A 27,230-nucleotide genomic window follows, 5' to 3' on the forward strand; every position below is an offset into this window, starting at 1 on the left:
AGTTTAAAACAATAAACATATTGATAGTTGTAAGTATCTCTTCATCTTTATCGAGAACTGAGATATATTTAAGTACAGATCTAGAATATTTTGGTCTTCTTTTGAGGCTCATATCTCCACTGTCACTGAAGATAACTAAAAGGTACCAACTAACAAAATGTTTTTCACATTATTGTAAACAACTTTCCTGTTGATGAAAATTTTGTATTCTACGTGTCAAAGAAGCTAGAAGCTCTCAAACCTTATAGGTTCCTTTGATCCAACTTTACATTTTCTACCATTTCTTGGCAGAACATTCAGTGTGAACTCTCACACTAGTAGAAAATATCCAACCTGTTACTTTTTATGTTTCCAACATGTTTTCAAAATTTTTTTCAACAATTTTTTTTCAACAACACCAATAAATCATTTCAATTCAACGCTTACTCTCATTATGAGTTTTATAGCAACGACACTCCGAAATAACCCTAGCGCGCCCTCTTTAGCGAAAATTTTATTCAATTTTTTTTCCATTTTTTGCAATTTTTCTCGTTTTTTTCACGATTACCGCGTGATTTTGTGAGCTTTCCGCACAACATATTTTTCTTTTTCACATTTTTTATAATTTGCAGATAAAAATCGAGAAAATCAACGAAAAGGATCCTTCAAAACGATGGAATAGGAAAAAGATGCCAAAAATCAGGTATTTTCAGAAATATTGAGAAACTCTGCGTCTATTCTTCTGTTAACTAATTATAATTGGTTTCTTATTCGAAAAATATAAATTTTTGTCACGAAAAAAGCGAGAAATTATCTTCGAATTCAGATATTTCGTCCCAACGCAACTTCGCCGGCTTCGACGAGGAATCCTGCAGCGAGGGACACGATTATGAGCTGTTAAAGTGAGTTTTAAAGTTTTAAAATGTATTCTCCCGAAAGAAAAACCGTCAAACTAACTCTAAAGCATGATAATTTTTACAGGAGTGTCGCCGGCACCGACTCCGAACGAGAAAAGCTCCGACGACCGCAAACGAGAGCCGAAGGAATCCGGAAAGCGAAGGTAATATTTTATTTTCAAATATCGATACTTGTTTCTAACGAGCGAAAATTTATAATGTAATGTAATAATGATTAATCGAGCATTTAAAATTGAAAAAGAGGAAAATCGTAAATTTATCGATATATTTGTTCTCTATTTGAGATTTTTTCAGACCGAATTACGATCAACGACACAAGATTGGAACTTCCTGCCCCACTCTTGAAGAGCACGCCGATTTCGAGGTTTTCGGATGGAGAAAGGCCGGAATTTTTTATAATTTTAATTATTTTCCATGTTTTTCCCCAATTTTGTTCCACTCCTCATTGTAAATAGCTTTTTGTTGTTCTCTTTAGCGAGGTTTTTGTGTCGAGTTCCAATTTTCACACAGGTACTAACTAGTAGGCGCAAAAAAACAAAAATAAAAATTATCGAATTCCGGAAATGTTTTGATAGATTTGGATTCTAGATTTTTTAAAAATATTATTGGTAAGTTTGTGGGCCAGGAAAGTAAATTTAAGCCGCGCTAGAGAGGTTTTTGTGTCGAGTTCCAATTTTCACAGGTACTAACTAGTAGGCGCAAAAAAACAAAAATAAAAATTATCGAATTCCGGAAATGTTTTGATAGATTTGGATTCTAGATTTTTTAAAAATATTATTGGTAAGTTTGTGGGCCAGGAAAGTAAATTTAAGCCGTCAAACTAACTCTAAAGCATGATAATTTTTATAGGCTTTTCGTTGATTTTCTCGATTTTTATCTGCAAATTATAAAAAATGTGAAAAAGAAAAATATGTTGTGCGGAAAGCTCACAAAATCACGCAAAATAAGCGGTAATCGTGAAAAAAACGAGAAAAATTGCAAAAAATGGAAAAAAAATTGAATTTTTTTTTGTTTTTTTGCGCCTACTAGTACCTGTGAAAATTGGAACTCGACACAAAAACCTCTCTAGCGCGGCTTAAATTTACTTTCCTGGCCCACAAACTTACCAATAATATTTTTAAAAAATCTAGAATCCAAATCTATCAAAACATTTCCGGAATTCGATAATTTTTATTTTTGTTTTTTTGAGCCTACTAGTACCTGTGAAAATTGGAACTCGACACAAAAACCTCTCTAGCGCGGCTTAAATTTACTTTCCTGGCCCACAAACTTACCAATAATATTTTTAAAAAATCTAGAATCCAAATCTATCAAAACATTTCCGGAATTCGATAATTTTTATTTTTGTTTTTTTGCGCCTACTAGTACCTGTGAAAATTGGAACTCGACACAAAAACCTCTCTAGCGCGGCTTAAATTTACTTTCCTGGCCCACAAACTTACCAATAATATTTTTAAAAAATCTAGAATCCAAATCTATCAAAACATTTCCGGAATTCGATAATTTTTATTTTTGTTTTTTTGAGCCTACTAGTACCTGTGAAAATTGGAACTCGACACAAAAACCTCTCTAGCGCGGCTTAAATTTACTTTCCGTGCCCACAAACTTACCAATAATATTTTTAAAAAATCTAGAATCCAAATCATCAAATTTGAATTTCTTTTTTTTTAAATAAATATCCTACATGCATAAAAAAGTCGCAAAGTAAATTCGTTGTACTTATTGATTGGAAATTGTCTCTAAAATTGGCCTGAAATAGGTCAATTGTGATCACGGAAACATTATTCTCAGATTGTGACTTAACTTTGGATTGATTATGAATCCTTCCTTTTTTTCATCTTTTATAACTGTTTCTTGCATACAATTTGTTAACAAGGCACTGATAGACATAAGTCTCAACAAAAATCAAACATTTCATGAATTTGTTGCAAACTCGATGGAACTGGAGAAAAAATACAGAAACGAATTATTTATTTTGAATGATATCTGGACTTTAATAAAAAATGAGAAGAAACTGTAATTAAACTTCCAATGAATTGTGATAAATGTTCATGTTTTCTGATGTATCAACTTTTTATCTAATTGTAAATAAAATTTGAATTATTTATCGATTTTCGATTACATTACAGATGGAGTCGTGGTTTTCCGAGTTTTCCCTACAGCATACACAGAGAAATGTTTTCAAAGAGTCAACTTTGAAGTTCCAGGATTTTTTCGTGCACATTAGAAGTTAAAACTTTAATGGCAGTGATGCACGTTATTATCGTAATTGACAAAATACATTTTTAGTGCCGATAACGGCAAATTTGGCAAATTTGTCGTGGTCGCCAAACTCGATAAATTGCGATATTTTTCAATCTTTTCAGCAGAAAAAGTGGAAAAATGGACAAAAAAAACTTAGCACGAGTTGTTCAATTTTTGCATAAAGGGATTTCTTGAATAAATTATTGGCGAAAAAACATACACGGTTTTGGGTGATTTTATTCAAATTTTTTAATTGAAATCATCTGTTTTAGACAAAATTTCAATAGAAAAAACATTTTCAGATGTGCAGAAAATTTCAAAATTCGTCGATTGGTTGCTTTTTTCATTTCAAAACATTTATTCGTTTTTTTTGTGGCTGGAGGGATTCGTCAATTTATCTACAAGAAAAAAAAACGGTTTTTAACAATGATGATATGAGACTTCAAGCAAATAATTTATTTGAAAATATACATACAAACATTGAAATCATTCCAAAAATGAGAACGTTAAACAATTACAGTTTCGGTCCTGGAATCATGAGATCTTTCACATTTATGTTTCTTTCCTTAAAATCTCTCATTCTTCTGAACGAATTTCCAGTAGCCTCATTTCCAACTTCATTCAGTCCACCGTTCATCACAATTTTCTCATTTAGTCTGAGAATTTTCGACAGAATAAAGATGAGTTGTACTTCCAAGTTGAACTTTTCGTCGAGTTCTTGAATTGCGGCTCCAACTTGAGAAAGGGTTTGATTTTTGTTGGCAATGATCTCAGAAAGCTTTTTGTAAGTTGATGGAAGTCTTTCAAATACAGTGGTTTTTATTTTGTTAAACTTTTCCTCTCTGGCTTGCCACGTTGAATAGAATACAGCCCATTTGTCCTGGAAGATGAAAGTTTTGTTATATATTATGTATACGGCCCTGTTTACCGAATAATGGCGAACCGGGTAAAATTGTTCCAAACTAGATTTTTAGTCCTAAATATTTTTGAAACTTTGCTGCAGATTGAGCAAAAAAAACGCGTTTTGATTTATGAACTATTCAGAGTAAAATGTTGAGAGATATACTAACTTTCATTTCAAGAAAGAGGTGAGATTTTTTCATTTAGCAAAATCGGAGTTTTTTTTGTAAACTTACAGCAATTCCGTGCTTCTCCGCCCATTCAGCGCCTTTTTGGTCGATCTCGGCAATAGTCAATGTCGGATCGGAATCGATTTGGAGAAAGCCAAATATAGCTTTTTCGGTTAAATTTTGGAAAACCGCTTCCCCCGCTTCATCTACTGTGAGAGCAGGAGCAGAAGTAGGTGCAGCAGAAGCCACAATGGTGAAAATTATAGCAGAGAGGAGATAAAAGAGCATTTTCGAATTGAGCTTGGAAATTTATTAAATTCGCTAAGCTTTTATAGCCATACAGTTACTATATGAATGGTCATTTCCATATAGGTATTTGTTTGAATAGTCGATTTTTAGCTTGGGATGAGCAGCTAAATAAGCAATACGGTTGTATATAGTTAAAAATATAGCATTCCTATTGATTTCAATTTGAATCTCTAATAAGAGATCATTAAAAAAAAGAATCAAATATGTTAAGATCAAATATGTTGCTAATTTTTCATTTTAAAACAATTAACAAAAAAATTAAATATGAAGTCTTGAAGCTCTGGTGGCATCTCTGGTGAGAACCATTTCATAGACACCATTTCCCTTCAACTCGTAGAATTTCATGTTTCCGTTCACTTTGAGTGGTAGTTGTTTCTTATAATTGGAGCTTCTGAAGTAATATTTTTGTTATAAAATCAAGGATCAAGGAAAACTCACGTCAATTTGGCAACGCAGGTTGTGTTAGAAATACGGTTTTCGTAGACATTAATCACAGCAGTATCCGGGAAAGATTTGAAGCTTTTGATGTATTCAGGACCGTGGAAACTTGTTACAGTCCAAGAACGTCCAGAATGTGAATTCAAAGTGACAGTACAATTTCCAGAAGATGGACAATTTGCACCTTGATACATCATTGTTCCATTTGTATCTTCAAAGTGTTGGCCCATAAAAAGAGGATAATCAATTGAACTATTCAATCCAAAAGTATGCACTGAAATCTTATTTCCATACGCAGTTAATTGTTGCTTTGATTCCAATACTTGTCCAAGTGTTCCAATAAATTCATCCAATACTGATTCTCCACTGAAAATGAGAGTTTGACGAAGAAGATGGTTCAATGTGCTGTTTGCCATTGAGAATGCCATTAATGAAATATGTGAATTGTTCTCTCCAACAAATGTTGTTAGATTACTTGTTGGACGAACTGCAATTGGAGCATTTCCTCTTGTGATATTCACAAAGTTTTTCTGGAGTTCTGGGAATTTTGACCAAACAACTTTGAATCCGAAAGTAGTATCTGGAGTGGTAGTCGAGTTTCCAATTGCCAAGTTAATTTGGAATTTTGGATGAGTAAAGATGAATGGGTTACGGTCATTGTCATTGAGCCTGAACGTTTTTTATTTAGAATGTTTTTTTAAATCAAAGTCTTAGATCTCACTATCAGACTTACATCATCATTTTATGATTAGAATACACCATATAGGCTCCTAAAGTACTGTTGAATCTCTTGTTAAAAGTGACTGTGGCAAAATATCCTTTTGGGACATTGACAGTAAAAAAGCATACTTGATTGGGAAGAGCGCGGGGAGTCAATCCTTTTCCAGTCCATCCACGTGGATAGAATGTAGTGTTGGATGGTGCCGATGGGGCTTCAATAGTAGTTGTTCCATTGCAGTTGAAGCTCGCCACCGAAACGGCAAGAAAAGCCAAGATGAAAGCAGTTGAGCGAATCATTTGCACTGATGAATTGGCAGGCATGTGGTAGGAGTTTTATACTCTTGCAACCTGATTACCGGTTTTTTAGCTGATTTGACGCCACTCCTCTTCGAGGATATGTTTTATTCCAAGAATACAAAACGTCATGCATATTTCATAATTTATCTTTATCAGAAAAACTTTACAGTTATTAATTGATAACGTGCAACCAACGTAGTTTATTCTTGGAAATTTTTGATCATGCAATTTGATAAGCTTCAATTTTAATGAAATCACTGATAATTTATAGTAATAACTGATAATTTTAGCCAAACTGTGTCTGGTTTTCTGGGTTTGTCGCGTTTTTTGGTGATTCAGCGATTACGACGTGAGTTAAGGTGTGGCCCCCTTACAGTTCGTGATGGCTCACTTGTTATAATGATCAAAGAGCCCCATGTATTGCACGAAACACAAACTGATAAGAAATGAATTGATAATATAAAAGAACTACGGTAGCTCCGAACCAATTATCATTAAGCAACCATGATTCGCTCAACTGCTTTCATCTTGGCTTTTCTTGCCGTTTCGGTGGCGAGCTTCAACTGCAATGGAACAACTACTATTGAAGCCCCATCGGCACCATCCAACACTACATTCTATCCACGTGGATGGACTGGAAAAGGATTGACTCCCCGCGCTCTTCCCAATCAAGTATGCTTTTTTACTGTCAATGTCCCAAAAGGATATTTTGCCACAGTCACTTTTAACAAGAGATTCAACAGTACTTTAGGAGCCTATATGGTGTATTCTAATCATAAAATGATGATGTAAGTCTGATAGTGAGATCTAAGACTTTGATTTAAAAAAACATTCTAAATAAAAAACGTTCAGGCTCAATGACAATGACCGTAACCCATTCATCTTTACTCATCCAAAATTCCAAATTAACTTGGCAATTGGAAACTCGACTACCACTCCAGATACTACTTTCGGATTCAAAGTTGTTTGGTCAAAATTCCCAGAACTCCAGAAAAACTTTGTGAATATCACAAGAGGAAATGCTCCAATTGCAGTTCGTCCAACAAGTAATCTAACAACATTTGTTGGAGAAAACAATTCACATATTTCATTAATGGCATTCTCAATGGCAAACAGCACATTGAACCATCTTCTTCGTCAAACTCTCATTTTCAGTGGAGAATCAGTATTGGATGAATTTATTGGAACACTTGGACAAGTATTGGAATCAAAGCAACAATTAACTGCGTATGGAAATAAGATTTCAGTGCATACTTTTGGATTGAATAGTTCAATTGATTATCCTCTTTTTATGGGCCAACACTTTGAAGATACAAATGGAACAATGATGTATCAAGGTGCAAATTGTCCATCTTCTGGAAATTGTACTGTCACTTTGAATTCACATTCTGGACGTTCTTGGACTGTAACAAGTTTCCACGGTCCTGAATACATCAAAAGCTTCAAATCTTTCCCGGATACTGCTGTGATTAATGTCTACGAAAACCGTATTTCTAACACAACCTGCGTTGCCAAATTGACGTGAGTTTTCCTTGATCCTTGATTTTATAACAAAAATATTACTTCAGAAGCTCCAATTATAAGAAACAACTACCACTCAAAGTGAACGGAAACATGAAATTCTACGAGTTGAAGGGAAATGGTGTCTATGAAATGGTTCTCACCAGAGATGCCACCAGAGCTTCAAGACTTCATATTTAATTTTTTTGTTAATTGTTTTAAAATGAAAAATTAGCAACATATTTGATCTTAACATATTTGATTCTTTTTTTTAATGATCTCTTATTAGAGATTCAAATTGAAATCAATAGGAATGCTATATTTTTAACTATATACAACCGTATTGCTTATTTAGCTGCTCATCCCAAGCTAAAAATCGACTATTCAAACAAATACCTATATGGAAATGACCATTCATATAGTAACTGTATGGCTATAAAAGCTTAGCGAATTTAATAAATTTCCAAGCTCAATTCGAAAATGCTCTTTTATCTCCTCTCTGCTATAATTTTCACCATTGTGGCTTCTGCTGCACCTACTTCTGCTCCTGCTCTCACAGTAGATGAAGCGGGGGAAGCGGTTTTCCAAAATTTAACCGAAAAAGCTATATTTGGCTTTCTCCAAATCGATTCCGATCCGACATTGACTATTGCCGAGATCGACCAAAAAGGCGCTGAATGGGCGGAGAAGCACGGAATTGCTGTAAGTTTACAAAAAAAACTCCGATTTTGCTAAATGAAAAAATCTCACCTCTTTCTTGAAATGAAAGTTAGTATATCTCTCAACATTTTACTCTGAATAGTTCATAAATCAAAACGCGTTTTTTTTGCTCAATCTGCAGCAAAGTTTCAAAAATATTTAGGACTAAAAATCTAGTTTGGAACAATTTTACCCGGTTCGCCATTATTCGGTAAACAGGGCCGTATACATAATATATAACAAAACTTTCATCTTCCAGGACAAATGGGCTGTATTCTATTCAACGTGGCAAGCCAGAGAGGAAAAGTTTAACAAAATAAAAACCACTGTATTTGAAAGACTTCCATCAACTTACAAAAAGCTTTCTGAGATCATTGCCAACAAAAATCAAACCCTTTCTCAAGTTGGAGCCGCAATTCAAGAACTCGACGAAAAGTTCAACTTGGAAGTACAACTCATCTTTATTCTGTCGAAAATTCTCAGACTAAATGAGAAAATTGTGATGAACGGTGGACTGAATGAAGTTGGAAATGAGGCTACTGGAAATTCGTTCAGAAGAATGAGAGATTTTAAGGAAAGAAACATAAATGTGAAAGATCTCATGATTCCAGGACCGAAACTGTAATTGTTTAACGTTCTCATTTTTGGAATGATTTCAATGTTTGTATGTATATTTTCAAATAAATTATTTGCTTGAAGTCTCATATCATCATTGTTAAAAACCGTTTTTTTTTCTTGTAGATAAATTGACGAATCCCTCCAGCCACAAAAAAAACGAATAAATGTTTTGAAATGAAAAAAGCAACCAATCGACGAATTTTGAAATTTTCTGCACATCTGAAAATGTTTTTTCTATTGAAATTTTGTCTAAAACAGATGATTTCAATTAAAAAATTTGAATAAAATCACCCAAAACCGTGTATGTTTTTTCGCCAATAATTTATTCAAGAAATCCCTTTATGCAAAAATTGAACAACTCGTGCTAAGTTTTTTTTGTCCATTTTTCCACTTTTTCTGCTGAAAAGATTGAAAAATATCGCAATTTATCGAGTTTGGCGACCACGACAAATTTGCCAAATTTGCCGTTATCGGCACTAAAAATGTATTTTGTCAATTACGATAATAACGTGCATCACTGCCATTAAAGTTTTAACTTCTAATGTGCACGAAAAAATCCTGGAACTTCAAAGTTGACTCTTTGAAAACATTTCTCCGTGTATGCTGTAGGGAAAACTCGGAAAACCACGACTCCATCTGTAATGTAATCGAAAATCGATAAATAATTCAAATTTTATTTACAATTAGATAAAAAGTTGATACATCAGAAAACATGAACATTTATCACAATTCATTGGAAGTTTAATTACAGTTTCTTCTCATTTTTTATTAAAGTCCAGATATCATTCAAAATAAATAATTCGTTTCTGTATTTTTTCTCCAGTTCCATCGAGTTTGCAACAAATTCATGAAATGTTTGATTTTTGTTGAGACTTATGTCTATCAGTGCCTTGTTAACAAATTGTATGCAAGAAACAGTTATAAAAGATGAAAAAAAGGAAGGATTCATAATCAATCCAAAGTTAAGTCACAATCTGAGAATAATGTTTCCGTGATCACAATTGACCTATTTCAGGCCAATTTTAGAGACAATTTCCAATCAATAATTACAATGAATTTACTTTGCGACTTTTTTATGCATGTAGGATATTTATTTAAAAAAAAAGAAATTCAAATTTGATGTCTTGAAGCTCTGGATGTGTCCCGAGTAACAACCATATTGTAGACTCCTCCGGCTCTTAACTCGTAGAATTTCATGTTTCCATTCACCTGGAGTGGCAGTTGTTGCAAGTAGTTGAATTTACTGTAAATTAATATTTTAAATTAAATTTATAAACTGCTTAAATTTACTTCAAAGTTGCAATGCAGGTTGTGTTGGACACATTGTTTTCGTAGACATTAAGGACACCAGTATCTGGGAATGAATCGAAGCTCTTGATAGTTTCAGGCCCATCGTAACTTGTTACAACCACGACATGTGCACCCCAATTTCCATTCAATGTCACATTGCAATTTCCAGTTGATGGGCAATTTGCTCCATTGTACTTCAAAAGACCCATTGTATCCACCTGATTCTGACCCATGAACAGTGGATAATCGATGAGCTTATCCAAACCAAATGTGTATACCGAAATCTTATTTCCGTAGGTGGTGAGTATTTGCTGAGAGTTCAAAATTTGTGAGAGACTTCCGATGTAGGTAGAATCCGTTGAGTCTCCTCCAAAAATTGCGGTTTGACGAAGAAGATAGTTCTTGGAATTATCGGCCATTGTGAATCCCATCAAAGACATCATAGAGTTTCTGTCTCCAACAAATGTTGTAAGTTTTTCCGACGGTTTTGCTGCAACTGGAGGGCTTCCCAAATCAATATTGATTATGTTTTTCTCAAGAGTGGGGTATTTCGAATAAACGACTTTGAAGCCAAATTGATTCATTACATCATTTCTGTTGTCCGTCCCGATGTTGATTTTGACCATTGGAGATGGGAAAATGTACGGATTGTAGTCATCGTTCTGGAGCCTGAATAGAACTATATTTAATTTCATCAAAACATTGAAAACTTACAATTCAATTTTACGACTCGGGAAGTAAAGATAACCTCCTGGCTCGGTGAAGTGTTTGTAGAAAGTAACAGTAGCATAATATCCTGTTGGAACGTTGATAGTCATGACGCATTGTTGATTTTCAGATATTTGAGGAGTTGAGCTCTGTCCATCCCATCCATCAGGATAGAAAACCGGCTTCGAAATATCTGATGGAGCATTTATGACAACTGTATTATTCATACATTCGTAGCAATTGACTGCAAGAGCAAAGGATGCCAAGATGAGAACTGTTGACCGAATCATTTTGTTCTGATGATAGAAAATGATCTTTCTGGGAATGCTTTTAAATACATTTTAAGATGATAATATCTCAAATTGCATTTTAAGTTTTCTGCCGAAAAGTGACGACAATACGAATTGGGGAGGTTAACCACACCTTCGCTTGGCTCAAAATGATGACAATTTCCAAAAATGTCGAAGTATAGATAAAAATCGAAAAATTAAATTGGGTAGTTGATTTAATCACGTATGCGCTTATATTGAAATGCTTTGTAGAATGACCTCTATTTTCTTAGCAACAAAGTTGTATGCTGTCTGTGAAAAAAAGGCTTGGGATCCGCAAATGACATATCATACGCAACATTTGAAATACCGCTTTCAATTAGGTAAAACAATAACTACTGCGACATGCATTATTTGCAGTGAAGACTTAATTAATGTCGGTTACTTGCTGAAGGTTACTGTAGGTAGGTGCTTTAGTGTTACTAGGGATTCATTAGTGAAAAAGGCGTTCTCAAAATAAAATAGCCATTTCATATCATTTAGATATTAACTAAAGATTTTAACTAAACAGATATGTTCTCTTCATCTGTTCCTTTTTGCTTTCTTTTTCACTTTCAGATTTATAAACTGTAGTTCTGAATGTTTGAGGTTGATCTTCATCTGTCAAACTTTTGAACTGTGCTATCAGTCAATTATTGGACAAAGCAAAAGTTTCCTGACTTGATGATGACAAAAAATTTAATGCTTTCGGTTTTTTATTGCCAGGTCCTTGAATTTCAAGATATTAAAGGAAAAAAGTTCTAAAAATTGCATAAGTTGAGATCCGATTGTCATGTTTCTTATTTTGAGATTATAATGACATAATTTTTATAAAAGTGTATTGTAAAATAAATGTGCAAATTGCACCCAGAAAACACTTATCAGTTTGTGTTGAACTGTCTGCTCGGGCAAATGATCATTTTTCATAGGGTTTAGAATCAAGATCAAATCGGCCTATTTCCAAAGTTTTTGAAATTAATAATTTTCACGCATTTTTGTGTCATTCTTAAGATAAAAGAAGGAATATCACAAATAAGAAAAATCGTAATACGAAGATCATGTTGGCATATAGTCGGATGTCAGCTGCTGGAACTTCTGCCGGAATAAAGTATAGTGCAGTTTGACACTGACAATAATGATTGGCTACATTTGTTCAGTTGATAGGGACCCATTAACTATGCATGTTTTTTGTTTAACGTGTTTGAACAGCACAAACAAATAACCGCAGAATCAAAAATTAATAGAACTTTGACCGGAGCTGTACAAGAACAGTTTTGAACCAACTGGAAGACCACACCTAGATTTTAAAATTGTTTGATTTCTGAAAAAAATACGATATCAATGAAACATGTGGGTGGGAGCACCGGAAATCACTGATAAAATTCATAATCTCCTCCTGCAAACTTTTCTGCATTACCTAAGATTTATTTTAAATTGGTGGAGAAGGAAGGAATCACCCTTTTCCGGTGAATTGATAACAATCTGAGTTAATCTGCATACTTTCACCGAATGTATTTAAAAAGAATTCGGAAATATGTAAAATCATTAAACCTCTCAACGAAATGCTATTAATATCTCTTTTATCACTTATTACTTTGGTGCTGGCTACAGGAAATGGTTTGAAATCTCGTTTTTTTTTGAAATCATAAAAAAATTCTGAAATCATTTCAGTTTGCAAAAATGGTAATGTTATCAACAAGCGATTAAACGGATTGCCTTTCTATTGGCCACCCACGTGGAATGAGAGCCAAGCTGCTCCATTTCTGGAACAGGGGCAGCTGTGTAGTTGGACAGTAACTATTCCACAGGGTTATTATGCAAAATTGATTATCAGTGGAGAAACATTAGACTTGGATTCATATTTTCAAACAATTGATTCAGCAGGAAACCTTGCCAGGTACGTTTTCTGACTAGTTAGCATCTCTCTAAATTAATTAAATCGTGTTGGTTAAATCTTAAAATTAGTTTAAAAAGGTGTTGAAAATCTCAAAGACAAATGCCGAATTTATGTGATTATTAAAAGCCCGAACGGTGGCCCAATTCAGTCTTGCTTGCCAATCTTATCATTAACCAATTTGACAGAATATTCTGTGAAGCTGAAAAAAGTTATTTTCAGAACCACCCACGAAGGACTGGAGCCGTATTACTTTGTTTCTCCAAAATTCCAACTTGTTGTCTCCAACGATAGCCCAGCAACTTTTGCCTTCAAAATTATATGGCTTCCACGTATGTTTTGCACATTCTGTTTTACAATAATATCAATTAAATTTCAGTTCCACCGGCCGTTGATCTCCACTATGGAATCGGGTTTGCCGGTTTTGTCATCAATGCAACAAACACGCCATATGCTCATGAATACGGTGCTAGTGGAATTACCCTATTAACATTTCCAGAAAACACCACGGATTTATTCTCGTTGAGAAGTGTGCTGGTTTATGAAGGAAACGATTTGAAAACTGCAAACTATATTTCAAAGTAAGCGTCTAAATATTTAATGTGTCTAAGCTTTTCTAAACTTCAAATTTTCAGTCTTTTCTTGCTCTACCAAACTGGCAAACAATGGGTGTCCCGAACCAATGGAATTGTAGTGGTGAACCTAGAGGCTTCCACTTCAATGGATCAGCTTTTGATTCAAGGATCTCAATGTAAAATATCAACTCAACTTTGAGTCAAGTTTAAAGCTATATTCAGATTTAACGGCTATCGGTGAAATGGTGGAACTTCGGCCGGAATTGAATTCAATTTACACCGGAGCTCTCCAGGGAGGGGAGAAGAAATCATCGTTGGTTTCAGTAGCTGATGTCAAAATGAGAATGGTTGATGTTAAAATGAATTTGGTTAGTTTTATATCTCCAAATCTTTACAATTTTATATCCAAAACAATCTTTTTCAGGACGCCACCGTTGCAATCTACTATGGGTCTCCAGATGTCCAGACTCACGATAAAACTTATACGTAAGGATTTTATCCAGTTTTTTTTTGTAATTTAATTATAGTATTGATTTCAGCGGAGAACAACTGAAACAGGCTTTGCCATTAGAGTTTCCAGGAGACTTTACGCAGTTTGTGGTTAGCAATGGAAAAGCTGTTTTTACATTTGAAAGTTAATTTAAAATTATTTGTGAATGTATTTGATATGTACATATATGTGTAACTATTTTTGGACTAAATTTAGAAATTTCCATTTGCCTGTTTGGAAAGCCGTTGAGGCATTTGAAATAATCATCTCAAATTTTCAGAGCAATTCTGGAAAGTTGTGTAAAATAAAGAAAAATCTCGAATTCTAGAAAATTTGAGAAAGGTCTAGAAACTGGAATCTTCTGGAAAAAATCAACCTTTCGGAGAAACAATTTTGGTTGGGAAATTAATTTTTTGGAGCAAAAACATTTGCCGGAAATTACAAATTTGTCAATCAGGAAAAAAAATTGGCGGGAAGCTCAAATATTTCAATAAATTTCTGAAAATTTTAATTATTTTGGGAACATTAAGAGTTTTCAAAAGTCGAAACTACCGAACGTTCAGTTGTAGAAAGTTTTATAAGAAAGCTGGAAAGAACGGATGGTAACAACATATAAAAAACGATAATAAATAGTTCAAAAGCTTTTGTGCAGTTTTGCATCATTTTCTCACGTTAAAAAGCTTATTTAATGATTAAAATTAATTATGCAGCATTTTGTAGAGCATTTGGTGCAAATTCCACAACCATTTGGTTACGACAAAATACATAATAGACGATAATTCTAGATCCAGCAAATACGACGTTCATGAAATCAAATGACCAGTTTCTTACTGCAAATATTTACGAATTTCTATGAAAAAGTTAGATAAGTTAACTTACGGATTCTAGTATTTCTGGTCTCTGAGTTAATGTTCGTCGTAAAAGGGCTTATGTAGACATAGAAACAGAATGCATGAACAAGAAATGTGAAGTAGACAGCGAGCATGCAGATTATCGATCTCTTGATTTTACCAGTTGTTCTGAAATTAATATTATACGTTTACAAAGCATACAACAATTTTTAAAATTGTTTGTAAATTCTAAAACGTTCAGAAATATTTCCATTTTTCTAAACTCCAAACTGAAATTTTTTGATACATAACTCCAAAAGTTTCAGGCAGCTTTCAATAGTTTAGTTTCTATAGAAAACTCAAATTTTGATTTTTCTTTTCAGAAAACCTTGCAATCTGACGAAAAAACTTGATTTGTGCATTTACAAATTGGACTAAAGTTTAGCGAAACTACTTACAGTCTAGGAGTCTCTGCTGCAACATTTGCCAGATCCACTTCTTCCTGATTCAAAGGTTTCTCTCCCTCACCAACACGTGATATTCTGCACAATGTGATCAATGCAAATATGAAAGTCAGAATAACGGCAATTATTGGGACCCACGGAAGCACATACTCTCGAGGAACACGGAGAACTGCAATTTTTTAAAACTCTTCTTTTTCAAAATGCAGACTGAAATCTTACAGGGAGTGTCTGCTCCAACTGGGCGAAACAGCAAATCGCAGAATGGAACCTCGCCGTATTGCTGACAATTTTCAAACGTGTTTCATTTTCAAAATTTCAAAAATAAAAATCTTACCAAAAGACTACGAGACTGGATAAACGCAGAGAGCACAGAATATCCTATACAACCAATCAATGCCAACCAATATTTATTTTTCCCAATTGTAACTACTCTAAAAATTTGGCGAGTTCTTGAAGAACACGTCCAAAGGAACTTTTCGAGGATAATAAAGAACATGAGAAGAACGATGGCCGTCTCGAAAAAATCTTTGACAATTTGGTCTTCAACTTGAAAATAAACGCGCAGTTCTACCATTGTCTGAAATATTTACCAATTTGAAGAAAATTTTACCATTTACTTGCACTGACTTTATTTTTGAAATACACTGCCCCGCTTGAGAAGAAATACATCCAGAGATAAAGCAGGCAGAATCCAAAGTCCAATTCCGCTAGATTTGTCAAAAATACAGATTCTTTCATTTGTTTTCTGAAATTGCAAATCAGAATCTAAAAGTTAGGATAAACATTATTTTAGAAATATTTTTGAAATTCGAAATATCAACTTACCAAGCTTGCCACAACACCGAAAACAGCAATGGTCGCCAAAACAAGGTCCCAGTGATTTGGTATGAATTCTGGACAAGCATTCTCAATTTTACTCCAGTTTATTACTAGTGAAGTTAGAGGAACCTTCATTATTCCTGAAAATGACAAATAACTTTTGGAAAATGAGCTCAATGAATATAATTAAACATTGAAAGGAGGTAGAGAAAAGAAAACCCGTTGAAGTTTTAATTGGAGTGCTCACTATCTGTATCCAAATAAAATTAATACGGAGAAAAAGTTATTAAGTTTAGCACCAAAATAAATTGCAAAACGTTTTTTGAGAAGTTTTTAAAAAATTTTAAAAAAATTAACTTATTATGTCTACTTTCTTCTTTCTCTATTTTAGCACATTTTGAGTTTATAAATTCAAAAAAACCTAGAACCGTTAGTCCTCTTTTAGTAGAGAAATTTTCCTTCTTAAAAATGATACACAGACTAATAAATTAATTTGATAACTGATAACAACTATAAATATAACATAAATGCAAAATGCAAAATTCAAAACCCTGAACAGCGCTGAGCTATTTCGCGAAAAAAAAGTGCTTGAGAGAGAGAGAGAGAGGGGCCAAAAGAAAAGAACAGCGGTTGGCGGTCATTTCAATGTTGTGGAAGAGAAAGAGGAAGTAGTGCAAAAGATAGGAAAACCGAACTGCCAAGATATACAACCTTCCCAAAAAAACATCAATCTTTAGAGATTGACAATAAAACTGTGTTCTTTCACTCGCACAAAGACCCACGAAATCGTGAGAAAGATAGTTTTACAAAAGAAGAGAGTTCAAAGGAAACCATATTACATATTTAAATCAATATTTATCCGTTTCGAAGTGTTTTTCAGCGGCTTTTTTGTAGTAAAATTAAGATAATTTCAATAGGTTGGGCTCTAAAAATTGCTTCAAATGTGGAATTTTGCAAATTTTTGATGACTAAGGCTATCTAGGGATATACAAACATTCTAGAAGCTTTTTTGGAAAATTGCTCCTTTTTTAAAGGAAAAATTCTGTTTTTTTTAACCCAAGTCGAGCTAATTTTCAAAATTTTTTTTTCAAAAATAAAAGTTTTCAAAAAGCCACAAAATTGCTTACCTGTCACTAGAAATTCTTAAAATTATCAAATTTGTGCAAAAATCCAGATTTAAAGCAGTTTCATGGGCCTAATGTAGTAAAAAATGCACTGAAACAATTTCAGATCAAAGTAGTACCCCTCTGCAGAAAAATTATGAGCTGGAAGCATATCCTTGTTGCCTCGAGAAATGTTCAAAAACGTTTCACAAAGTGTAAAACAAAATGTGGAAGAATCTCAAGGAGGAGAAAGAGCTAGGAAATAAAATGATCTAAGAGCAGTAGAGGAGAAGCGACCCAATTTCTTTTTTTTCGGTTCTTCCTTTATTTCTGTCCTATGATCAAACAACATACAGAAAGAAAAAGATGCTCAAGTGAAGAAAAAATGAAACCAGGAGATGAAGGAGACGTCCAAAATGAGCAAAATGGGGGCGGAGTAGAATGAGACGAGCACTGGAACGCAGCAAAAAACAAAACACTCCAGTATTCAGTGGAAGAATACCAATTTCTTGTTTAAATGGGAAGACGTGTGCCTTTTAAACATAAAAATCTAATTGCTTTATTTGGACTTGAAAGAGCTGCGGAAAAAAATTCTAGCACAAGATTTTTCAAAAGATATCTTTGAATTTGTGAATTTATTAGGTTTGGTCGGGACGGAATTCGAAAATAATGTTCAGTAACGTCATGGAAATACCATCTGGAACCGAACATTCATCCCAGTTGAGGCGCCACGGGGGCCCAATCTCAAACCTCTGGAAATCTGTCTAGATGTCTGAAAATGTTCCAAATTTCTTTTTAACAATTCACCGAAACTGCTGACATCTTTGTTTGACCTTTGTTTAACTTTGAAATCCAATTGTCTTTTTCATAAAGTATCAAAACACATAAACTTTTGTAATTGAAATTATGCAAATAAAAATGTACAGGATCCAATGAATTATTCATCTGATTTTCAATTAAATCAGTTTCCGTTTCATATCGTTTTGTCATTTTACACATACTGCAGAAATGGCTGCTGGTAGGCAGTTCCTATTATCTTTTCTAATCGTAACATTTCTGCCTGTTAGTACAGTTTCTTAAAAATGCGGATGCCCTGACATCAAAGTTATCGGAAAAGATGGAATTTCACTCCTACCTGAATCGAAATATCTTGCTGGAAGAAACACAGTCTCTCCTAAATTCACTGTTAGTAGTGCTTGTGATATTTTAGTGGATTGTTCCACCATGGTGGCGAACGATTTCTATTTAATGATATTTCGTAGCGGTGCCCCACCAATTTTCGTAAGAATATTTTGAAATAAACTTTCAACGTCTAGAGGATTTATTTCAGAATCACCGCTTTTTAAAGAAGGAGGAAAAGTTAGTCAAAATCAAACCTAAAGGCATCAGTTGTGTCAAAGTAAATGGTGTTTATGAATGGCAGTTTTATGGCGGGAAAGTGAACGATATGTCATTTGCAATGCAACAAAACGAATGTGGAGGACCTCAGCCGAACTACAGTGGTGCAGGTGGTACAACTGTTGCTATGCCAAAAGCATTCGGCGCTTGTGATATTTACAAACCGACATGTCTTCTGAAGAAGATTCCTAGTTTTCTAACTACTATTTTATTGGTAAGGGTTTTTTACTCGCTCAACCTGTTTTTTATTGTTACATTTCTTAAATGTTGCAGATGGGAGTTCCACAAAGCGCAAGCATGATATACAGCGATTTTACCTATGTGTCAGGCAGATGGTATTATAACAATGTTCCGCTTCCGAGTTTCTATAACAACCCTGTGGTACAGTGCAACGCTGAGGAAACGAAGCTAACAGCAACTTCACGTGTTACGGGATTTAAACATAGTAAAATATCTTTACAAAAGTTGGCAATTGAAATTTGAAATGCAATTTATCCAGGTTACTATTGTGGTTGCCGAGGAATGGAAAAGGTTCCCCCTACTCAGGCAGCGTCGGTTCTCATGAATTTTTATGAAGCTACACCGTATTATAATCTTAAGTATAGAGATGAAATAATAAGCTATGACGTTTCAACATGTACCGCCAAAATGTCTTGCACCGGAAATGATAGCTTGATTCTTTTTTCTGGATCATTGAAACCAGTAAAGGTGAGTACGAAACTATTTTGTTACCAAATTCTAACAGCACTCCATAGTTTCTACCGGGAGAATCTCCATCAATTTCATGCCATCCAGCAACTTCTCGGCCATACCCAGATAACTCATATCTTACCAAAAAACAGTGGTACATCGATGGCATCATGATGAACGCACCGGTCTTCAGTTGTCAACGTGAGTCGTTTCAAAACTTAATGAGATATTGGGAACTAATTAAAATTCAGAAAACAACGGTTGTGCTTGTAAATATGTTCCATTGACCTCTGGAAATATCCAAAAACTTGTTGGATTATCTTCCTTCTTCCATTCATTGATTCTCGTCCAATCAAAACGCCAACCGATGACCGAAAAGGAACAGTTTGCCCAACAACTATCAGATGTCCTGAAGATTATGTTTTTGTCGGTTTTGACCTAACAACTGCCACAGTCGTAAGTGGTCATACTTTGAAACAGTAATCCATAAAAGTTATTAAGTTTCCAACTGGAACTATAAACCTAACCTGCTCTACAACTGCTCGTAAATGGACAGTGGACGGAAGAAAAGACGTGCCAGATTTGGATTTGATCTACGCGATTTGTGTAGATTTTAGACAATAATTAATTAAAATTTCTCTGAATAAATTCATTCACTTTTGGACTCGATAAAAATGTGTTCACTAAATTTCAGAATTTTTCTGCTTCCGTTGTAGCGTCAACGTGTAATCTCTTGCTCTAACTTTTCTGGCGAGCGCCTCCACTTGATCATACTTTACCGACCATTTATCCGACTTTTTCTTGGGAATCTAAAAAAAAATCCGGTTTGATTGCAAATTTTTATGTGACTTGGAAATTCCGTGTTATTCTCAATTGTGTATACAACAGCTACCTACCCTATCCTCGCCTTATTTTTCCGTAATCGCCCCATTTCCACCGAGCCCAACTTATTTCGGTCATATTCGACCGTTTGACCACATTCTTGCCATATTTTCCATATTTTCAATATGCCGTATTCCCGCCCGTGCAAATTTGTGACAAATAACAAACCTCCCAAACAATGCTAGTAGTCAAACTGGATTCGGGAGTTTTCAGCGTTGCATACGGCATATCTGCTTTGACAATTTGACAGACAGACTTCCTATCCTCCAACTTGTTCAGAATAAGTGTCATCATATAAGTGTTCCCGTACTGTGACTTCAATGACTGACTGGTTCCCAACGCGATCATCTCTCCATTTCTAAGAATTCCGATTCGAGTGCACAAGGCTTCACATTCTTCCATCGAGTGAGACGTGAGCACAATTGAGCATTTCGCTTGTTCTCTCATCTCATGAATAATATCCCAAATTTCACGACGAGCACGTGGATCGATTCCAGCAGTCGGTTCGTCAAGAATGATACACGTGGCACGAGACATCAAAGCGATGCCAACGGAGATTTTGCGCTTTTGACCACCACTGAAATGTGTGCTTTGTATTTTTTCCAGAAAAATAGTTTTACCTGCAATTTTTGACTAGCTTATTCCCGAAATCTGCCATTCCTACACAATCCAGAACTAAATCGACGACTTCAGACACATTTGCATATCCTTGGAATTTTGCCATAATCTGAGTTTATAAAAAATTGTAGCTAAAGGAAAATGTCAAGAAAAAAACCATCAATGTTTCCCTGCACGAGATTTGCTGAAGCATCGCATCAAATTGCGGACAGTATCCAATGTGCTGAAAGTCAACAGAATCTCAAAATTCTTTTTAAAATGTTACTCACAATGGTTCTACTAATGTCATGTCCATCGATGGTAACACGGCCTCCAGTCGGCATTGTCAATCCAGTGATGATGTCAAAAGTTGTAGTTTTTCCTGCTCCATTTGCTCCGAGCATTCCAAAGCATTCCTCATGATCGACAGTTACGGAGAGCCCGTTAACAGCACGGAATTTGCCAAAATCTTTGATAAGACCCTGAAATGACAAGTACGGGTTTTTACGGCTCACACCCAGGGCTGGTTTCGAAAAAAAAGTTGATGAACTGAATTTCTGCCACGATAAAAATTAAACCTGATAGTGAAGCTGTTAACTTATTATTCTGTGGTAGTTTTTATAACCGTATACGGCAGTAAATTGTTTCAACACTTGTGGTTTTTTTTTGTTTTCGAAGGTCCCGGCCGGCTTAGCCCTGCACGAACACTCTTCATCAGGTATATTCCTTACAAGACCCGTGAAATGTCGGCCGCAGTGCGAACTTAAGACAGTGCGGGCAATCAGGTGTTATCACGCTTTGCCTTGTATTCCAACTCACATTAATCACAAGAATCTTATCAGCCTTATCAATGTTCTGAACCATCGCCTCTTCCTCTTGCACAGCTCTACACGATTCCAGTCCCTTCTGAAACGAAAAAACAAGTTTAATTATCATAACCTCATTCCAGTCAACTTACGTATTTCATCCGTTGTCGTAGTCTTGATCTTCTATGGCAACACAAGAAACATGCTCGGCGAATCGGTTTCATAGTGATACAGCACAGCAATAGAGTGAATAGAAATGCTGCAGCAATGATAAAAGCGAGTTCGATCACTTAAAAATAACATTGAATTAAAGTAGTTAAAGTAGTAAATTCTTACCTAGACCATTAAAATCCCATAGGCTTGCTGAATTATGCATTGTTTCCGCCAATCCAGAGTTCTCATAGGTACTCGCTGCGATTTTATATATTCCCATAATAAACCCAACTGTTGGATTGACAAAATGAGTTATGCACTGAAATTGTTTCATAAATATAGGAGAGCTTTGGAAAAATGAAATCCTACCATAAAAAGATCGCGATACCTATCACTTCCCTTGGTAGCTAAAACTATCAAAAAGTACATCATGTAAGTGGTGAGACAGAATACATAAAGAAGTAATGATCCTTTCGTCGGGGTATTGATTAGGCTAGCTGTTAAGTATACAAGTGAAACGAAATAGAGCAAAAACGAGTAGAAGATTATGACTATTCTGTAAAATAAGGCATTTTAAAACAGAAGGTTGGAAAAAAAATGCCTGTTAAACTCAAACTTACTCATGGATATGTCCTTGCAGTACTCCAAATCCTAGCACAAACACAATAGTGTACAACATTATCAATGTGAACAGCACAAAGTCCCATAAAAACACCACGCCCCATAAGATCTTAAGTACATGCAAGACGCAAGCAGGTTCATTAAAATTTCCGGTTTTTTGTTGAATACATCACTCTCTTCCTTTCCGTAGTATACGAGTGTGTTGCCAAGTTTGTCTACTTTTATAACAAATCCGAGTTGTTGGAATCCCTTAAAATAATTCACTTGAATGTAGCAAGGATCATCGGAAAATGGTCGATCTGCGTCACTGGCCTATAATGGACAGGAGCTGACAACTATCCAGCGGGCAAGTCGCTGGCAACAAGAGGGAAAATCGGGCAACACAAAACGTCAGAGGGCGACAGCGGTGAAACACTAGAAGTACCAAACTCACCATTGAATATTTCCTGACCAGCCGATCTACATCCGCATTATAATCCACCTTGATTTTGTACAGATTCGGAAAGTTATTGAGATATTCCATGAGGCGATTGTCCTTTTCATCCTCAACTTGTACTAGAATCGTAGACTCTGGATATTGAGACAAGTCTAGGGATTCCATTTCAATGAGTTCTGTAAGATAAAATTTGAATAACGAAAACAATTAAAGCTTGTAAAACTCACTTGATGAATCCGACTCTAGGCTCGAAAATAGTTCTGCAAACATCCAAAGAGTCAGAAGAGGGGTATGATTTGAAGTAGAACTTGGACAGGATTACGGTAGAGATAATAAGCTCTTTTCTGCAGCAAAGCTATGATAACCATCAAAACTTTTCGAAAACCTCTTCTCGGCGGTTCTGAATTGTTTCAAATGATTTGGTAAGGTCCCTTTGTGTACTCACTTATTTTTTCCTGAATCAATCTTTTGAACTTTTCACTACGCTCCTTCTGTCTATTAGCTCCTGTTGTACCATTGATCATATTATCACAATCATCTCCAATCTTGATGAAAACTTGTTCCAATGAGCTCATTGAGATACCAATTGTTGCCAACTCCAACTTTCTGGCATTGTCCTGCACATTAGCTCCAAGTGCTTTAAACTCTGGAGTACTGTTATTACCATCCGTTATAGCTTCAAGTATTTTCAGAAGTGTTGGGAGCCGCGATTTTTCAGATTCCGACACACTTATTTCCATCATTTGTCCTCGTTCATCTTTCTGAAATAAGAGGGAAAATTTTAGATTTGTCCAGTTATGATAATAAGAAAATAATTATTGTGAATTGTCGGTAATTCTAGAATTGACAATGCTCATCTATACACTCACCACCACCGCTGTTGAACAAACTGCTTTGCAGACACTGTAAGCTGATTCGTATGACTTCTTCGGATCATGAATATTCTTGAAAACTATTGTGAGCAACATTCCACTTCCGTATTTTTGCTTTAAATAATGATTTGACCCGGAGGCTGCCATTTTTCCATGTGACATTACAAAAATCCAGTCTCCCAACTTCTCGGCTTCATCCATATAATGTGTTGTTAGAAGAATTGTTCTGTCGGCTTTCACCAACGCCAGCATTCTCTGAACATCAATACGAGCCGATGGATCCATTCCTGCAGTTGGTTCATCCAAAAGGATCACACGACTTCCACCAATCATTGCCATGCAAACACAAAGCTTTCGCTTCATTCCACCCGATAAATTCTTAGCCAACGTGTCCCGCTTATCAGTTAACTCAATTTGCTGCAATAAACTATCTGCTTCCACCTTGAATGTTAATTTGCTTCCTCCTTTCAATGCATTCACAAGTTTCAAATGTTCCATTACAGTTAGTTTATCATAGAGTGGATTATACTGTGGACAATAACCAATCATTTTCCGTGCTGCTGCTCGGTGTGAGTTTGCATCGATTCCACCGATGATAACTCTTCCTTCCGTTGCCTTATGCATTCCGGTTATCATTCCAAATGTTGTACTTTTTCCACAACCATTATGCCCCAAAAGAATTGATACTTGACCTCTTATAGCTCGCAGTGATAATCCGTTCACTGCCTTTTCTCCATTCGTGTAAACTTTTACCAATCCACTCAACTCAATATCTGCAACAGCATTCAATCTACCATCCAGTTTCTCTTGGCAATTAAGAATAGTTGATCGATCTCCTACATCCTTCTCTTTCACCATTTTTGACTCTTTTCCATTTCCTTTTGCAAATACTCCCCAAAACGTTTTCAGCACAAAATGTCCTACAGAAGTTATCAGTTTCTCGATGAAAATCGCAGAAATGAGCATCCAAACAGTATTGAATATCATGAATCCAACATAAACTGCCGAACACTGAAGAGTTGTAGTTTTCGACCAGAACAGATGACTTATTGCAACTCCTGAAAAATGTAAGCTCAATGATTTAATGATTTTACCTATGCTTACTTGTATCTAGGATAATTGTATCCCTTCCAAAGATCTAAAAAAAACTTTGTTTAACTAACCACTTCCCTCTTCCGCAAGAACAATTGCTCCAAGGAAATTCTTTAGTGCATAATTCGGTGTCAATGACACAACCCATGTCAGACCACCGTATGCTGGATAAATCATTGGTAATATGAATGAAAATAGCCAGATGAGAATCAATGCTTCAACAATTCGTTTCGGAAATGGAAAGATTGATGAGAAGAATACAGCAAATGAGATGACGTTGAAAGTGTAAAAGAAGATCCCGATCAGGACGTACATCGATACTGGTTCAAAGAGAAGGGGCCAGAGAATTGAGAAAAGTGTGATGAGAAATGTAGTTTTCAAAACTCCAAATATAAAATGCTCCATATAAAATATCCAAATTGGAAGACCAATTGTACTCAGGTAAGGCTAAAAGTATTGTATTTTGTAATGGAAAATCGCCCACGCTCACTGTAACAGAACTTTTCTCCGTAACCAATGTTCTGGCAGTGGCCAAAACTGGCATTGTCATACAAATTCCGAAAATAAGAGGGAAGATCGTAAAAACCAAAAGTTTTCCTGTAGATGAGCTAGAATCCACTGGAAGAGTGTAAAGTTGACTATTGAAATTTTCAACTCTCGCAGTTTTGCTCGTTCGTTCAGCTAAACCAAACAAAATCTTGTTAATCAAATAAATGTAACGGTAGAATCCGTATTCCTTTCTTCTGAATGGGAAAAAAATACTTTAATTTTTATAAGCACTCAGTGTCTCACCCATCTTCAGAAGGGAGAATGATAGTGCTACTCTTGTCAGCTTGTAATATATAAGCAAAATTCGTGCAATTCCGAACAGCAGCTATAATTGATTCCCTGTCATGTTTTGTCTTGTTAGTCAGTGACTGAGTGACGCTATTCCATTCCACCGAATAATCTTCGAAGCTGAAAATTTGAAATATCTCATCAAAAGTTATACATATAGCGCCCGGTGCGAAACGTGCGCGCGCCAGGAGTAGCAAAGTGCCGAGTATATACTTAAAGATGTTTTAAAAATTCCAAGTGATAAAGTAATGTATTCAGTCGATAAGTAGCGCTTGAAATTGGTAAAGTAACTATTATCCATTACAGGGCAACGAAGACCTTCTTTTTAGCAAACATGATAAATAAGTTGCATAGATGCTAAAACAATTTTATTTTCATAGCAAGACCGCCAAAAAAGTTTTGCTGACGGGAAGATGTCGGCTGCACTTTTACCATAAGTTCTCCCTATACACGTGGTGTCACAGTGTCTCATTTTGGATTTATCTACGTTGATCTATAAAAAATGCGGGAGAAGAGACACCGAGTTTTCAAATAATTTCGCATAGGCGTGTTGACCTGGGCTGTGCGGCTCTTTTCTCGGCCTCTTTTCATACCATTCGCAATGTGCCGAGAGTCAAAGGATTCGGCTCATGGCTCATGGCTCATTGGCTCAAGACGTCAAGACGTATATCTCTCCGAGAAAAGAGCCGCACAGAACTTCTTATCTAAATTTATATTCCAGCTGTGCGCAGCTGTAAAATACTTACAAATTCTCAAAGTTTTCAACTGTGTTATTTCCGCATTATTGCAGAAATGTTCTGTATTTTATATAATCTACTATACCTCCATTGATACCGGCTGCGCATTTTTCATAAAGTCCTACTTTTGGACCATGAACAATGTCAAAATACTCACAAGTTCTCAAAGTTATCGATTCTCGGACTTCCACATTTGAGCGAGTATTTGTGTGTTACATCATTAATATTCACTTCCCTAGCAGGAGACCAATTGCCCCCGGATTTTAAACCCGGCCCCTCCCTTAACTAAAAAATAAAAAAATTAGTAAACTTAAAAAGTTTAGCAGAACTTACAGCTTCATATACAACTGGAGGAGCAATGAGAAAAAGTAGCGGTAAAAGAATTTCAAACGCTGTCCATGTTTTCGATCTTCTCATCAGCAGCACATCTTTTCGTAAAAGATTGATCAACTTTCTGAACATCTCTGGTTAATAAATAAAAAAAAATAATAAATTGAAATTTAGATTAATATTGAGATTAGGTGGATTTTTTTTGAAAATAAAAAAATAGAGCAAATTGATTTTTCACGTATTTTCTTCGTTCTACACTAATAAATTTGTTTTAAATTTTTTGTGTCATGCTGTCAATTTTAACGCTTTAAGGCACCGTTCCAGGAGTGCGTGCCTGCCCTGTGCCAATCATGTGCTCACCTACCATCCAATTTCAGTGTGTTTGAAAGAACTCCAGAGTTTGGCGCTGGCGACGGAAAAAGTGAAACCTATCCTTCTCTTCGATTTTCAATCAAATTGAACTTTCATTTTACTTGAGTAACATCATCTGCGTATCTCACGCATTAG

At 35.3% G+C, this 27,230-nt stretch overlaps 8 protein-coding genes, 2 non-coding genes and 2 pseudogenes across 12 annotated transcripts; 7 read left to right on the plus strand and 5 right to left on the minus strand.

Annotated features, from left to right (window-relative positions):
- The first annotated feature begins 615 nt into the window (after positions 1–615).
- On the plus strand, positions 616–1,241 carry C32H11.7 (annotated as a pseudogene). Its single transcript has 4 exons — positions 616–682; positions 806–881; positions 961–1,039; positions 1,191–1,241. Coding segments are annotated over exons 1-4 (273 nt in total).
- Positions 1,242–3,654: 2,413 nt separating this feature from the next.
- On the minus strand, positions 3,655–4,498 carry srlf-6 (SXP/RAL-2 family protein Ani s 5-like cation-binding domain-containing protein; the record flags this gene model as incomplete). Its single annotated transcript, NM_070069.1, has 2 exons — positions 3,655–4,020; positions 4,277–4,498. 2 exons carry the CDS (start codon positions 4,496–4,498, stop codon positions 3,655–3,657), a joined length of 588 nt encoding a protein of 195 aa, NP_502470.1.
- A 239-nt stretch (positions 4,499–4,737) lies between these two features.
- cld-1 (CUB-like domain-containing protein) lies at positions 4,738–5,984 on the minus strand. Its single transcript, NM_070070.3, has 3 exons — positions 5,691–5,984; positions 4,958–5,626; positions 4,738–4,910 (listed from the first exon to the last, which is right to left on the minus strand). Exons 1-3 carry the CDS (start codon positions 5,972–5,974, stop codon positions 4,778–4,780), a joined length of 1,086 nt encoding a protein of 361 aa, NP_502471.2. The 5' UTR covers positions 5,975–5,984; the 3' UTR covers positions 4,738–4,777.
- A 480-nt stretch (positions 5,985–6,464) lies between these two features.
- dod-21 (CUB-like domain-containing protein) lies at positions 6,465–7,715 on the plus strand. Its single transcript, NM_070071.2, has 3 exons — positions 6,465–6,762; positions 6,827–7,495; positions 7,543–7,715. The coding sequence occupies exons 1-3, from the start codon at positions 6,479–6,481 to the stop codon at positions 7,673–7,675; spliced, it is 1,086 nt and encodes a 361-aa protein (NP_502472.1). The 5' UTR covers positions 6,465–6,478; the 3' UTR covers positions 7,676–7,715.
- A 224-nt stretch (positions 7,716–7,939) lies between these two features.
- Positions 7,940–8,798, plus strand: C32H11.11 (SXP/RAL-2 family protein Ani s 5-like cation-binding domain-containing protein; the record flags this gene model as incomplete). The annotated part of the gene is made up of 2 exons (NM_070072.2): positions 7,940–8,176; positions 8,433–8,798. Exons 1-2 carry the CDS (start codon positions 7,955–7,957, stop codon positions 8,796–8,798), a joined length of 588 nt encoding a protein of 195 aa, NP_502473.1. The 5' UTR covers positions 7,940–7,954.
- A 1,034-nt stretch (positions 8,799–9,832) lies between these two features.
- Positions 9,833–11,081, minus strand: dod-24 (CUB-like domain-containing protein). The gene is made up of 3 exons (NM_070073.8): positions 10,796–11,081; positions 10,082–10,750; positions 9,833–10,034 (listed from the first exon to the last, which is right to left on the minus strand). Exons 1-3 carry the CDS (start codon positions 11,077–11,079, stop codon positions 9,902–9,904), a joined length of 1,086 nt encoding a protein of 361 aa, NP_502474.1. The 5' UTR covers positions 11,080–11,081; the 3' UTR covers positions 9,833–9,901.
- A 1,578-nt stretch (positions 11,082–12,659) lies between these two features.
- On the plus strand, positions 12,660–14,253 carry dct-19 (CUB-like domain-containing protein; the record flags this gene model as incomplete). The annotated part of the gene is made up of 8 exons (NM_070074.4): positions 12,660–12,714; positions 12,769–12,994; positions 13,214–13,323; positions 13,371–13,572; positions 13,627–13,742; positions 13,789–13,934; positions 13,991–14,052; positions 14,106–14,253. The coding sequence occupies 8 exons, from the start codon at positions 12,660–12,662 to the stop codon at positions 14,203–14,205; spliced, it is 1,017 nt and encodes a 338-aa protein (NP_502475.2). The 3' UTR covers positions 14,206–14,253.
- Positions 13,414–13,434, plus strand: 21ur-12632. Its single transcript, NR_056859.1, has one exon.
- A 360-nt stretch (positions 14,254–14,613) lies between the features above and the next one.
- Positions 14,614–16,315, minus strand: F55G11.1 (G-protein coupled receptors family 1 profile domain-containing protein). Its single transcript, NM_070075.3, has 7 exons — positions 16,176–16,315; positions 15,978–16,115; positions 15,685–15,927; positions 15,570–15,630; positions 15,345–15,519; positions 14,936–15,075; positions 14,614–14,886 (listed from the first exon to the last, which is right to left on the minus strand). Exons 1-7 carry the CDS (start codon positions 16,302–16,304, stop codon positions 14,759–14,761), a joined length of 1,014 nt encoding a protein of 337 aa, NP_502476.1. The 5' UTR covers positions 16,305–16,315; the 3' UTR covers positions 14,614–14,758.
- A 2,181-nt stretch (positions 16,316–18,496) lies between these two features.
- F55G11.10 (GON domain-containing protein) lies at positions 18,497–19,802 on the plus strand (the record flags this gene model as incomplete). The annotated part of the gene is made up of 6 exons (NM_070076.2): positions 18,497–18,553; positions 18,603–18,884; positions 18,944–19,115; positions 19,170–19,378; positions 19,426–19,561; positions 19,612–19,802. The coding sequence occupies 6 exons, from the start codon at positions 18,497–18,499 to the stop codon at positions 19,800–19,802; spliced, it is 1,047 nt and encodes a 348-aa protein (NP_502477.2).
- Positions 19,803–20,041: 239 nt separating this feature from the next.
- Positions 20,042–26,855, minus strand: abt-3 (annotated as a pseudogene). The gene is made up of 19 exons: positions 26,727–26,855; positions 26,551–26,678; positions 25,612–25,776; positions 25,310–25,562; positions 24,832–25,266; positions 23,725–24,785; positions 23,301–23,616; positions 23,083–23,255; positions 22,853–23,031; positions 22,419–22,668; positions 22,168–22,354; positions 21,982–22,117; positions 21,798–21,934; positions 21,659–21,745; positions 21,130–21,321; positions 21,018–21,083; positions 20,863–20,969; positions 20,411–20,819; positions 20,042–20,169 (listed from the first exon to the last, which is right to left on the minus strand). Coding segments are annotated over exons 1-19 (4,538 nt in total).
- On the plus strand, positions 23,929–24,153 carry F55G11.13. Its single transcript, NR_056860.1, has one exon. It is a non-coding gene; the product is annotated as an Unclassified non-coding RNA F55G11.13 (non-coding RNA).
- Positions 26,856–27,230: the final 375 nt, after the last annotated feature.

Source organism: Caenorhabditis elegans, chromosome IV (genome assembly GCF_000002985.6).
Source record: "Caenorhabditis elegans chromosome IV".
In the NCBI taxonomy this organism is placed as follows: domain Eukaryota; kingdom Metazoa; phylum Nematoda; class Chromadorea; order Rhabditida; family Rhabditidae; genus Caenorhabditis; species Caenorhabditis elegans.